At 39.1% G+C, this 14,661-nt stretch overlaps 1 protein-coding gene across 1 annotated transcript in view; it reads left to right on the top strand.

Annotated features, from left to right (window-relative positions):
* Nucleotides 1-11,221, top strand: part of FREM2 (FRAS1 related extracellular matrix protein 2) — a gene marked incomplete at its 5' end in the record, with an annotated part of 140,994 nt that extends 129,773 nt beyond the window's left edge. The window contains 4 exons of the mRNA XM_019474842.1: nucleotides 6,287-6,413; nucleotides 7,778-7,965; nucleotides 8,878-9,024; nucleotides 10,709-11,221. Of these exons, the coding sequence (XP_019330387.1) occupies nucleotides 6,287-6,413; nucleotides 7,778-7,965; nucleotides 8,878-9,024; nucleotides 10,709-11,221 (975 nt within the window). The remainder of the gene's footprint in view (nucleotides 1-6,286; nucleotides 6,414-7,777; nucleotides 7,966-8,877; nucleotides 9,025-10,708) is intronic.
* Nucleotides 11,222-14,661: the final 3,440 nt, after the last annotated feature.

Genomic DNA, 14,661 nt, shown 5'->3' with positions numbered 1-14,661 from the left:
GTTTCCTTTTTAGTTTGATTCCTAAATTGCCTTTGTTGGTCTTGTAATGATAGTGCTAGAAACTGAATTTACTTGCTTATAAACAAACCAATTCCTAAATTGGTGGGACAGCACATACTCCTCTCCTGCTATTTAACCAGTTTTACCCAACTGGGAAAGGCTAATGTAGGAGTACAAATGTTTTCTTGTCCTCAATGCGTGGCCAATCTTTGATAGCCAATAGGAAACTCATTGGCATTGGTTTGGGGGATAGTTACTGTGATATGAACTAACCTTTGGGAATTCTTTACTTGTCTGTTGGCTTTGGTATGAAATAATTTTATCAGATAATTAGGAAAATATAAAACTATTATCAGAAGTTTTTCATCTGACACAAAGATCAGAGCTAGGTGTCTGGTATTAAAAGTTGGACCCCCAGAGGAAGATTCATTCAGTCCTAAGGCAGGACTTCCTTCACTGGCTATAGAGGAAGTGTAGATAGCCAACACTGGTAAAATGCTTAGCTTTAAGACTCATGAAAGTGAGTGAGACAAATCCCACCCACAGCAATATGGATCATATGGTAACGTGGGAACAGGCAAACAGCATACCTTTCATAAAGCCCAGCTGTAAAGCTCTGTAGCTGGGAACAGAATATGGAGAAATGGACTCTGCTGTAGAAAGCATTGACTGAAAAAAATCTGGGGGTCATGTTGGACAGCTACAGAACATAAACTGCCAGTTCCCAGTGTTATCAAAAAGGCTAGCGTGACCTTGGGATGTGTAAGGAGGAAGTTAATATCATTTCTGTTATTTGGAGCCAATACAACTGATACCGGAACAGTGTGGCTGTGGTTTCATGCTCATTAATAGTATAGATGTATGCTATTAAATCATCTCACAGTATAAATCTGATCCGGATCAGTCAGGGATACACAATCACTTTTCTGTTGAATCAGCCAGAGTACACAAAGGAATGTATGCAGTCTTTATGCTTTCATTTGGCATTATGCCAACTATGGGAGAAGAGATGATTCCTGATATGGCATTAAGTCCTGGAGAAGCAGAGAGATGATACATGATCTGACATGAAACCTGCCCCTTCAGAGTTAACCAGCAAAACATTTTGAAAAAGTTTGAATGGAGGGGGATTTATACTAGTTCAGCACTTCAGCTTTTGTCTGGCATTTCTAATCTGCTTCTAGGAACTCTACAGCAATTCACAGCAATGCTAAACCACAGCTTGTGTCTGGTCCTAGTATAAACAAGAAGATGTTCATAATTCAAAGAAAATTCAAAAGAGCTGCAAAAATCATTGCAAAATGGGCAAAGTAGGCTAGGGAGAGACCTAACTCTTACCTGGAAGAAGCCTATGACTAAGAACTAAGAACTATGACTAAGAATAAAAACTGCCTTGGAATAAATAAATGGATACTATAGGGGTCATTATATCAGATAAAGCTTTAATAACACAGTATGTGGAAGTTTCGGGTACATCAATTCAAAATAGGGATGAGGTGCAAAATTGCAACAGTGTCATAATCACCAAGGACTGTGGCCAGTTAGCCCCCATCACCAGCAATTTTCAAACCAAGACCAGCTCTTTTTCTTGAGATGCTTATAGTAAAAGGAATTCAGGAAATTCTGTGGCCCATGATATTGTTCCCTTTGATCACATATTGAACGACTATGTGGACTTAAAGCAGGTCCCAAAAAAGCAGCAATTAGCAGCAGTACAGTAGCACAAATTCAGTAGGCAGTATCTAGCACTTTCCCTCTAAGATTTTCTAGTAATTCTGCAAAACTGAATAAGCATTGGTATCCATTGTTTTAGAAATAAGAAACAAAAGACAGAGACGTGAGCATGAAAGGTCAGACCGTGACACTGGTCCTTAGACTAGGAAACACCTGATACCTTGCACAGGCCCACTGCATCCAGTGGCTAGGTGTCTGGTATTAAAAGTTGGACCCCCAGAGGAAGATTCATTCAGTCCTAAGGCAGGACTTCCTTCACTGGCTATAGAGGAAGTGTAGATAGCCAACACTGGTAAAATGCTTAGCTTTAAGACTCATGAAAGTGAGTGAGACAAATCCCACCCACAGCAATATGGATCATATGGTAACGTGGGAACAGGCAAACAGCATACCTTTCATAAAGCCCAGCTGTAAAGCTCTGTAGCTGGGAACAGAATATGGAGAAATGGACTCTGCTGTAGAAAGCATTGACTGAAAAAAATCTGGGGGTCATGTTGGACAGCTACAGAACATAAACTGCCAGTTCCCAGTGTTATCAAAAAGGCTAGCGTGACCTTGGGATGTGTAAGGAGGAAGTTAATATCATTTCTGTTATTTGGAGCCAATACAACTGATACCGGAACAGTGTGGCTGTGGTTTCATGCTCATTAATAGTATAGATGTATGCTATTAAATCATCTCACAGTATAAATCTGATCCGGATCAGTCAGGGATACACAATCACTTTTCTGTTGAATCAGCCAGAGTACACAAAGGAATGTATGCAGTCTTTATGCTTTCATTTGGCATTATGCCAACTATGGGAGAAGAGATGATTCCTGATATGGCATTAAGTCCTGGAGAAGCAGAGAGATGATACATGATCTGACATGAAACCTGCCCCTTCAGAGTTAACCAGCAAAACATTTTGAAAAAGTTTGAATGGAGGGGGATTTATACTAGTTCAGCACTTCAGCTTTTGTCTGGCATTTCTAATCTGCTTCTAGGAACTCTACAGCAATTCACAGCAATGCTAAACCACAGCTTGTGTCTGGTCCTAGTATAAACAAGAAGATGTTCATAATTCAAAGAAAATTCAAAAGAGCTGCAAAAATCATTGCAAAATGGGCAAAGTAGGCTAGGGAGAGACCTAACTCTTACCTGGAAGAAGCCTATGACTAAGAACTAAGAACTATGACTAAGAATAAAAACTGCCTTGGAATAAATAAATGGATACTATAGGGGTCATTATATCAGATAAAGCTTTAATAACACAGTATGTGGAAGTTTCGGGTACATCAATTCAAAATAGGGATGAGGTGCAAAATTGCAACAGTGTCATAATCACCAAGGACTGTGGCCAGTTAGCCCCCATCACCAGCAATTTTCAAACCAAGACCAGCTCTTTTTCTTGAGATGCTTATAGTAAAAGGAATTCAGGAAATTCTGTGGCCCATGATATTGTTCCCTTTGATCACATATTGAACGACTATGTGGACTTAAAGCAGGTCCCAAAAAAGCAGCAATTAGCAGCAGTACAGTAGCACAAATTCAGTAGGCAGTAAGCAGCACTTTCCCTCTAAGATTTTCTAGTAATTCAAAACTGAAGAATAAGCATTGGTATCCATTGTTTTAGAAATAAGAAACAAAAGACAGAGACGTGAGCATGAAAGGTCAGACTGTGACACTGGTCCTTAGACTAGGAAACACCTGATACCTTGCACAGGCCCACTGCATCCAGTGCTGGGGTCCCCAGTGCAAGAAAGACATGGACCTGTTAGAGTGGGTCCAGAGGAGGGCCACAAAATGTTCAGAGGGCTGGAACACCTCTCCTATGAAGAAAGGCTGAGAGAGTTGGGGTTGTTCAGCCTGAAGAAGAGAATGAGCCTTATTGCGGCCTTATTGCAGCCTCCCAATATATAAAGGGGGCTTATAAGAAAGACAGGCTTTTTACCAAGGGCTGTAGTGACAGGACAAGGGGCAACTGATAGAGTGTAGATTTAGATTGGACATAAGGAATAAATTTTTTACGAGAGTGGTGATACACTGGAAGAGGTTACCCAGAGAAGTTGTGGATGCCCCCTCCCTGGAAGTGTTCAAGGTTAAGTTGGATGGGGCTTTGAGCAGCCTGATGTAGTGGAAGATGTCCCTGCCCATGGCAGGAGATTGGGCTAGATGATCTTTAAAGCTGCCCTGCAACCCAAACCATTCTATGATTCTATGAAGTCAGTGAGTGCAGGTGTCACAACTGGACCAAAATTACTTTGACTGTGAAGTCTAATGCTGAAATGATGGGGCAGGAGAGGAGTTGTTTTTCCCAATTCTTAGTCTAGTGCTCCAGCTGCTGTACTGAATTATCTTCTTGGGCTTTTTAATATGAGGCTTTTCATTTTCTTGGAAACTTTTTGTTCTAATTTCCTTCACAATTGTTTTCACTGTTCATAAGTGAGGGACCATTTTAAGAATCAAACATCAAGAAGACAATATATTTGGTGTCTCCCCTCTGGAGATTTTGGTTCAACATTTCCTTCTTTAACATGGCCCATCTCCTTTTTCCTTTCTCTGTGGCCCTTGAAGAGGGAAGCAGGTAGCCTGGAACACTAATGAGGATTGTATTACCACTGTCTCAGTCTGGAATTTCCTGAACATGAACAGCATTCAACCTCCAAGCTCTGCTTTATCCCAGTCCTTTCAGCATCTCCTCTCTTTAAATGTGCATGACTATTTCCTGACAGAAACACTCCATAATCAGGATACTTGCTGACCTGGGATGGACCAATCTCAAGAGCTCTCTGCTTCTTGAGGTACCAAGCATCTCATGGGCTTTGGTCCCACGGAGGTGGGGATGTCTACCATGAGTGGTCTGCATTGTCCCCAAATCATCCATCTGCAGAGTTGATGGGCATGGCAAATAGGCAGAATAAATTGACAGTAGTCTTCTCACCCAGCAGACCCTCACAGATTATTTTTTTAAGAACTCTTGTTTAAAATGCCTCAAATGCACGTGAAAATAATTACATTTAAACTACTGTCATAAATAACAGCTATGTATCAGCCACTAGCAGCACTGAGACTTGCATGTAAAACTGAAATAAAAATAGTAACTTAAAATAAGATGCCTAAGAGATGCATTCATAGCTATATGCATAGTATTTTCCCAGGCCATTGCTCTTACCATTGTTGTAAACTGTGTGGCTGAAGTCCAGTGCCTTTAGCTGAATACACACTTCTTGTTTCCTATTCGGTGAACATTTACTCTGCCCAGGAAGAGCTTGATGAGGCCATGCTTGATTCTCTTTCAGAACCACAGCTGGAAACCAGTTGTGCCAGTCAGGTATTTGAAGCTGTGGGACTGCAATCCAATAGCCTGAATCCCAGGCATTTAGAAGGAAGCATTCCAAGAGATGGAAATGATTTTTTTAATTATTATTTCTGTGAAAAGGCTATGGGGGTAGGGTTCCTCTTTCTGAAGAGTAGCAGTGGGTTTATAAAAATATTTCAGCTATACATTCTTCTTGCCAAATCCTGTTGCTTTGATAGTTTTGAGACTCTATCGTGAAAGAGGGATTTGAAGAAGTGTCAGCTGTATAACTTGCAGCAGTAGTTTCTGTTGATACTGTTATATCTCATTCCATCAGCCCTTTGTCCATGAGCCAGCAAGCATGTTTTCTTTTCTGTTTTCCTTCCTTCCTTTCCACACACATATATATACATAAGTATACTTATATATGTTAGAATTTTTTTATTTGTTTAGTGGCCTCTTGTTCTTTTTTTTTTTTTTTGAATGTGTGCGTCTTCCACATTGTTTGTTTCCTCAGGTACACTGCATCTTTTTGAAATTTGGGCTCTGCCCCAATTCTTCTGTTCACTATATTCTTTCCCTTTTGTTACGTCATGTCCCTGTATAGTTTGCCTTCTAACTTATGTTATATAGCCCAATGAGAACCTGCTGCTGATAGTATTGGTTTATTTTATTCTTGTAATGTAATCAAGGAAGAACCATAGATAACTGCATCAAATATATAAAGATAAATATTAGTATAAAAAGATGTTCAAATGGTTTGGTGCATTTTCACATGTATGATCTGATATCCTGCAGCACATCAGAAGAACTGATACTTGCAAATAAATCCTCAGCAATGTGTACTTTCAAATAATTGGCAGAGGATCAGAAGCAGAGGTGGGACTTGGGTGTAAGAATGAAAATGGGATAGAGAAAACAGGCTGTGATGAGTCAGAGGGAGACAAGTTATTGAGGGAAATATTTTCCTCATGTTACCCCCACACACATGTTGCCTTGAGCACCTCCTTGGCTGGGATTTGGAAAAATGTGGTGGGAAGAAAGTAACCTAGAATCCTGTCAAATATCACAGAAGCAGATAACCCAAAGGTTGTATGCATGTAAAATATATAGCAGTATATGTCTAGTACAAAGAAATCTTTTTGGTTAAACAGTATTATCGCATGTAGATGTGCGGAGCTGATAAATAATGTACACTGGGAAAAGATCATGCTGTGTTTTAAGAGTCATTAAAGAATACTTGTTGAAGAGCCTTATGCTGTTGTGTTTTAGGTCAGTGACCCAGTGGCTGCTGAGTTCAGCTTGAACACCCAGATGTTCCTCCTCTCCAAAAAGACTCTGTGGCTATCTGATGGCTCAATGGGCTTTGGGCAAGAAAGTGATGTTGCTTTCTCCGAAGGTATAATTGTGCACAGGTCATGCACATTTAATCTGTGTTCCACACTATCAGGATCCTGTTTCAGTCAGAAGAAGATAGGAGTAAGGGTTTGGGCTTGCTGCTTGTGTTCTTTTGCATTTGCCTTTCCTACCTGGCAGTTTACATCAGAGCTGTTGGCCAATCTGCACTGAAACTTATGTCTGAGGGTTACAGCACTGGTGCCATTTCTCATAAGCTGAGCACTTTATAAACATTGGCTGATATTAAGAACATTCCTGGTTGATAAGTGAATATATTACATAGTCGTCTTGTTATGGGTGAGTGTACTGGGTGTGGCTGGGATGGAGTTAACTTTCTTAATAGCATGGTGCCATGCTTTGCATCTGTGGCTAAAACAGTGTTGATAACATGCCAATGTTTTGGCTACTACTGAACAGTGCTTGCACAGCATCAAGGTTTTCTCCCTTCCCGCCATCCTCCACTGAGTAGGCTGGGGGTGGGAAGATGGATTCAATTGATACATCTGTCAGTGAACCTAAGCAGTCACTTCATTCCTCTGCTTTCCTCATGTGCCTCTTTTGTCTATTAGAGTGCCAGCATCTTGAATACACAACTGTCTTTTGTGTTGTATTTGCACAGTTTCTTGAACAGCAGGTGCCTGGTCTCTCTCAAAGTCTACAGTTGCTCCAAATTGTTGTAAAAGCAATGCAACATTTCTCCTTTCCTTCTCCAGATTCTCAACCTTCCTAACTACTTTCTGTCCTATGTATCTGACCACTGCACACAGTATACTTTTTTTGCCTGGGTAGCAATGGCCCAGGTTGTTTGTACAGGCCTGGCAAGCATGTCTTATCTTAAACATTATCAGACAGCTGAAATGCAATTACACAGTAGGGAGCCAAGTCTCAGAAAATGTCTCTGTGGCTTTTCATAATGTTCATTTCACTTGTACAGTATGCCAGTCTGACCAAGCATAAGTAAACTCTTATGCAGCCTGAACAGGATTCTACTGACATAAAAAAAAATCTCTTCGACAAAGTCAGGAGGCCAAAACCTACACCCTGGTCTGGTGCAGAGGAGTACATAATATTTCTTTAAGTCACATTTTGAACGAAGAGCCCAGTATAGCCCAGAATTAAAGCAGCCCCTGAACTGGTTCTCCAGTGGCCTCCTACTGCTATTATGTGGCCCAGAGTGCATGAAGAGTGTGCACTCTGATCACAGCCCTTGACAACCACCTACAGAGGAAATTGGGTAGCAGGGTGTCTTTGGATATAGTCACATTACACTGCACTAAGCTTCTTGACTAGGCTTACTAACTTGGCCTCAGTACTGTGCTAAATGTTCCAGTGTAATAGGATGTGAACTGTGTGCACTGTTTACAGGTGATATCATATATGGTCGGGTGATGGTGGATCCAGTGCAGAATTTGGGTGATTCCTTCTACTGTAGCATCGAGAAGGTTTTCCTATGCACAGGAGCTGATGGATATGTACCCAAATATAATCCATCCAACACTGAATATGGGTGCCTTGCTGATTCTCCATCCCTTCTGTACAGGTTTAAGATTGTGGTAAGTGTTCTAATTCTGGGAGGATGCACATATATAATTTTTTTTTCTAACTTCTTTTTTATCCAAAACCAACTGTTCTTTAAAATGTTCTCTACAGCACCAAATTTTTGACTCAAGCTCCAGGCTAACATGAACTGATGAGAGTATCTTACCTTTCTCCCTCCTGGTTCTATTCTTAATCTTTCTGGGGACTCTCATCATTTAGAGTTTGACCTAAGTTAGAATCCCAAGATAGGCTTTTTCTCTGCATTGTCTATATCCATTGACCATAGAGGGAGTCTTAGGAGACATGCAAGTTAAGGATTGGAATTTGTTTCATCTTTAGCCATCCAAAATTTAGTGTATAATGTAAAGTTAGTCATTCAGGTTGCCTCTGTAGTCAATAGGGAAAGAGAGATACCTCTAAAGTTGGCTTAGAATATCCGAGATGGTTTCCCTTCTGAAAATAATTATAGAGTAAGCCTAGATGACTACAGAGCTGATGCCCAACTTTTAGAGAGTTAACATTAAGTAAGATGATTATCTAATTATCTAAACTAATTTATATTAATGTCTGTTAATAGAAATGAAAGGTAGCTTCTTTAAACTGGAAAATAGACTTCTTACTTTTATTTCAGACCACATTTATGTATCTTTTTTATTTTAGAAATGTAGCTATGGTTGTTCTCTAGTGTTTCCCCCTGGTATTTCAACAAAAAAGTCTTCAGGCAAGAGATTAAATAGAAGTTAGTACAACTCAGATGTAACCACAAGCTTCTCATGTCTTTTCTCTTGATATTACACTAGATTGCATAAAATAGCATGTGTAAATTACACAATTTATACATTACGTATAAATATTAGAACTGTTTTTCCTGGAAGAAATGAATCTGTGTTTTACAAACTTTTTTTTTCCCCTCCATGACCATGTAGGACAAAGCTCAGCCGGAGACGCAAGCCACAAGCTTTGGAAATGTGCTATTTAATGCAAAACTTGCAATAGACGATCCTGAAGCAATTCCATTAGTTAAACAGCCAGGCTCTGATGGATTTAAAGTAGACTCAACTCCTCTATTTCAGGTATGATTTCTGTAGCTTATTAGCAAGAGTACTGAACCAAGAAGGAAACACTTGCACAAGAAGTGGTGTTAACAGTAAGTCATATTGAAGCTAACAGACAGATTTATTCTGATTCCAGTGACAGTCAAACAGGATTATAAATGCTTAAAAATATCTAGATATAAAATTTGGAGCACTTATTAAAAGATTTCTGTGGGGATCCTATGCTTTTCTCTTGCTTAATTTCACAGTCTAAGCAGAAATCATACAAATTATACTTATGCATTTCTTCTAAGAACTTGATAAGTTTCTTGTTACACAGCATTGTTTTATTGCTTCCCATCTCACTTGTCAAAGACAAAAAATAAAAGAATCATAAGCATTTATAGCGAACTTCATGCAAATCTAGTTGATACTCAGCATTTTCTGTGCAATTCTTTCCTTGCAAACTCGCACATTGTGAAACATCTAAGCACTGGAAAGCCTAGAAATTGACAACTAAAGGGTACAACTACTTCTTAATTAAATATAATCCTTCAGCTGTGTGCATTCATCCCTTTGATCTATATAACCCAGCCAGGAGTTTTCTCTCCATTATTTATCTGTTTAGTATTTGCAAAACTACATGCAAAACTCAAGTGTATAAATTAGTAGAAAAAATATTGAGGAGGCTTTAATCCTACTCCTGCCCACTTCAGTATTAAAGGTCCCATTGTAAGCAATGGAATATTTAAGAGAACAGCCTGCCAGTATAAAAAGGGTTTCATAATCTGCCCCCATGAAAATGAAATCTCTTCTTTTATATGAAGAATCCATTTCCAATGATGCAGTGAATTTTGGTGCTGTCATTCTGTCAAAAGAATAAGAATATGAAAAAACAACAGCATATCCTGAGAAAGACTCAGAAAAACAAGAGTAAAATAGAAAATGTGTTATTTCTCACAATAACAGAACTTGGCTGCAACCACTGAAATTATCAGCCAGTAGCTTTAAGATAGTATTCAGACAATCCTACTGGACCTTGTGGAGGCCAAATTTGTTATGTATCCAGAAAAGACAAGACAAATTCAAGGAAGATAGCATCATCTCATGCAGACTGCAGGGAATCACGCAATCACAGAAGGGATGAGGTTGTCGGGGACCTCTGGAGATTGTCTGTTCCAACGCCCTGCTCAAAGCAGGATCACCTAAAGCAGGTTGCCCAGGACCGTGTCCAGCTGGATTTTGAATATCTCCAAGGATGAAGACTCCACAGCCTCCCTGTTCCAATGTTCAACCATTCTCACAGTAAAAAGCTGTTTTCTTATGTTAAGATGGAAATAGAGCCACAGCCAGGGCCTAGTCAGCTCGCAGGTTGGGCCTGGAAGGTCCTCTTCTGCGGCCTGTCTACAGCCGAGGTTCTTTGTATGGCCATTGGTACTAACAGTACCAAAAAAATGCCAAGGCTATGCTTCTTCATCTGCACCTGATAGCCATAGAGTCTGGCCATGGAGAGGAATGGAGACTACCCCCTCTTAAAATTTTGGCAGAAAACATGACTCCTCTGGTGCACATTGGCACATAGTGGGGGATTATCTGTGCATGATTTTGAAAGTACTTGTCCAGGCAATTGATTCTGAACAGTGATTGATTTCCTCTGTGTATAGTGCTGTCCAGATTGTGTGTGTGTGTGTGTGTTTAAATACAAAAAATTGTGTCTTTCTAGGTGTCTTTGGGTAGGGAGTGGTATGTCCATACAATCTACACTGTACGTTCAAAAGAGAATGCTAACCGCGGAATCGGCAAAAGAAGCGTGGAGCACCAGTATCACTCGTTCTTTAGTGGTGGGAGCCCAGCAGCATCCACACAGATACGTCAGAAGAGGGGAGTTGAGCAGGACCCAGAACTTGCAAAAGACATTGGAGTAGAAAACAACCGAGGAACAAACATACAGCACATAGCACTAGATCGCACCAGCAAGAAACAGGTTCCTCAAAGGGAGGTTGCGGTCAATGGCGTTCTCCCCAGGGAACTGAATAACCAAAGTGCAGGGGTCAGCGTAGTCACAATCATTGGTGGAGCTGCTGCCATTTTCCTTGCCATCTGCTTAATTGCAATCATCATTTTGCTGCTAAAATGGAAACGAAATTCTGAGAAGAAGGAAGCCACAAAGGAGTCGGGCAGCAATGAACCAATGATGCTACCATATAATTACACCAGCGACAGCTCAGAGGTTTGATTCCAAGGCCGCAGGATTCAAGCCAGAGTCTCCAGAGTGCCTCAAAAAAAACTTGAACTGCACTTTGTTAGCAGCAGATCATGGTGACTCATGAGGAATAAAGAGTTCATATGCTTCTAGGTGTACTTGAAATTTTTTATGCTGAACTCTTGCTGCCTTTATCAACAATAGAAGAATCCATACTGAATCTCCCACTTTGCACGAAAGGTAATCCTGATGTCCCTATATCGTTCACTAATCTTAAGCAGCAATTCAAGGAACTGTATTGTAAGGGAGAGATTTTTGTTTTGTTTTTGTATTTCCTGACATTTCAAAAAAGTAGAAGAAACTATCCAAAGGTGCTATATATCCTGTCTGCAATAAGAGAGGAAATCTGTTTCCTCGGAAACACAGAATACTTGAGAGGAGGAATCCTTATCCTCTTCAGTTAAGTTTTGTACTGTTTCTCACAAAGAACTCGATGTCTACAATTAGTCTGAAACGTGATGAAATGCCTTAGGCATGAATCCTCCCTGCTATAAGCTTTTATAAATGTTTCTTCTTTTTTGCCAAGGTTTTTTTTTTTTTTTTTTACTTATGTGTAACTGAGCTTTCTCAAAAGACAGCTAGATTAGACAGCATAACATTATAAACAGTTGCATGTCACAGGATGCAATACATACTCTTTTCTGCAAATTCTTATTCAGCTATTTAATCTGAGAATTGTTTTCCTTATTTATGTTTATACAAAGCCAAAGAATGCAACAAATCCAGAAAGAATTTTGCTTTTCACAGAAACTGGATGCTTATGTCCTCTTAAGTTTATAATGGATCATGGAAGTGTTGTAAGGTAAATTATATTTGTTAGTGCATATCCACTGCTGGGAAATGCAAGCATTAGTATTTCAGTACCTGGAGAAGATGATAGAGTTAGATTCAAAATGCAGAGGACAAGGTTCTGCCTGAACTGAGCCTAGGAATCATGATACTGAATCCAGCATGTAATTGTCAGTTGCCATACTAAATGGCAACAAAGTGAAGAAAAAATTAGCATTTGATTGAATCAAGTAGTATTTATTACTGTATAATCATAGCACATCTTGACAAACGTGCTGGGTCATTGTTGGGTATTTTTTCACAAGTGACTACTTTTGCAAGAGTTATTCTAATTTTCTCTCAGCATTCTTGATTTAGGTAACATGACAGCATGATGTTCCATAGAAGTTTGGATCAGCAGTGTCCCATGTCAGTTCTTATCCAGACAGGACCTGTTCTGTCCCAAAGATATCCTGCCAAATGCTTGGCTGTGAAAGCTATGTAACCTTCAGGGCAGATTGTCTCCTTTGTCACACTAGCATTATATATGAATAAGTTGTTTCAAGTCAAAGGCATTAAACTATATAAAGTATATAAAATCTGAATCAGACTGTTGAGACTGCTGCTAAAATACCTGTTCCTTCCACCATCTTGTGGTGGTGGGTGCGGGCAGCCCCCAAACTATCTTCAGCTGCAATACACTTGTGATTTGGTATTCTGGGGACCATGCTGCAGAGATCTTAATTAGCTGAGCAGGATCCAACTTGAAAGTTGCCTGGCTGCAAGCACACAATGCTGCCTCGGAACTAAAAAATCCATCCAAAAGGCTTCTTGGTCTGGCTGTGGTGCTCTGTCAACACAGACAGGCCTGACCTAGTAATTCTGCACAATCGTCCTCTGAGCCATAAAGATTCATAAACATTGAGGCCTACTAGCCTAGGAATATCTGTGCTATGATTCATGGTGCAGTGTGAATATGCCCACAGAGGGACTCATGTTAATATCTCTTGCTCTGGATTTATATTGTTATGACTTCACTCATTTAATAAGATTTCATCAGTTTTTCACCAAATGAACCAGGTCAGAGTCTGTCCTACCTTTTCTAGGTTTTCTGAAGACTGTGATTCAGACTGCTTAATTGAAGGATGTTTGCAGCAACCTAAGGGTCAAACTCCATTACTAAAATCATGCAGTCATCTTTTATTTTAATTAATCTGAGTTCTAGCCTGAAACAATTATCTGCAAGACGTGCCCAGTGTGTTAGACCTTTTCCCTAGTCACCTGACATTAATTTACTCTTTTAATGAAGTTCCTGGTTTTGTGATCCCTGTATTATGTGTGGAAGGTTGATCAAAGACTTAAGCCACAGATACTTTTTGTATTTAGTTTAAGTTCACAACTAAGTTGCGAATGTAACCTAAGATCAAATTTGCCTTTATGCCTATATGTGAAATCACTATGATAATGAGAAATGCAGAATTTGTCTCCTAGAACCTGAATTTTTGGATAATAGCAGTCAATGATTCTACAGTAAAATGGGACACATGTAAATAATAGAACATTTTAATATTTATAAAATGCCTGGTTTGTATAAGCAGAGAAGATCTTTTTTAAAAAATATATATATAAAATACAGAAATTAGGTGTTTATTGGTAGAGCTATTTTTCTGCTTTTGAATTTTAACAGACTGAAATATCATTAAAGTTGCTTGCAGGCAAAATCTTTTTTTAATTATTATTTCTTTTTATAAAATCACATCAGAAACCATGTGTTCTACAAGCCAAATATTTAGCCCGGTAAACAACTTGATCGCTGCTTTGAATAGCATCTGATTACAACTCTGTAAAATGTTTAGGTTGATGGGGATTGTCAGACTAATGTTTGTCTAACAATATATAAAATAATAGTGCAAACTGCTGATAACAAAGAAAAACACAAAGCAAACACTGAAAAGCTGGACAAGCATGAGTAAGATTCATGAGCCAGATATCAAAGTCCTCTGCCTGGGAAAAAAATCCCAGTGTTTTCAGTAAGGCCTGCTGGATTCGTCCCATTCTTAAGAAATTGGATTTCTTACAATTCAGTGAACTATAAATACATCTGTAACAACATGCCTTTTTTATTATGGCTTCAAGGTTTTAGATTTCAGCAAGACGTTTTGGAGGCTTATTAACATTTTCCCTTCTACTTCACAAGTGGCCTTGTTTATACTAACCTGAATAAGTGCCTCCCTCGTTCCCAGTTATGTGCACAAATATGTTAATATTTATCTATCCATGCAATAAACTGAGTATATTTTATATATATATTTAATCTATTTCCAGATTATGTATTCAATCCTCTTTTCCCTGGAGATGCTTATTCTGCTAGCAGTAATACCATTTGTTAAACCATTTATATAATCATTACTGTGTTTAAATTTGTTATCAAGCTGTCAAAAATCTTTCCATGCATATTTCTTTCCATGCATATTTATTTGGTGTAATTTTTTGCTTATGTCTATGGCTGTGATATTTGGCATTTGTATCAGGAAAAAAATAAAACTACTTCTGTTTTGGTTACTGACCTGAAATTTGTGTATGAATATCACACTGTGGAGAGGGGTCAGTAATGCAGTGTTAAGAAAAACTAATTTGTCACATTG

Source organism: Aptenodytes forsteri, unplaced genomic scaffold (assembly GCF_000699145.1).
Source record: "Aptenodytes forsteri isolate BGI_AS27 unplaced genomic scaffold, ASM69914v1 Scaffold155, whole genome shotgun sequence".
In the NCBI taxonomy this organism is placed as follows: Eukaryota; Metazoa; Chordata; class Aves; order Sphenisciformes; family Spheniscidae; genus Aptenodytes; species Aptenodytes forsteri.
This window is presented reverse-complemented; position numbering and strand designations above follow the sequence as displayed.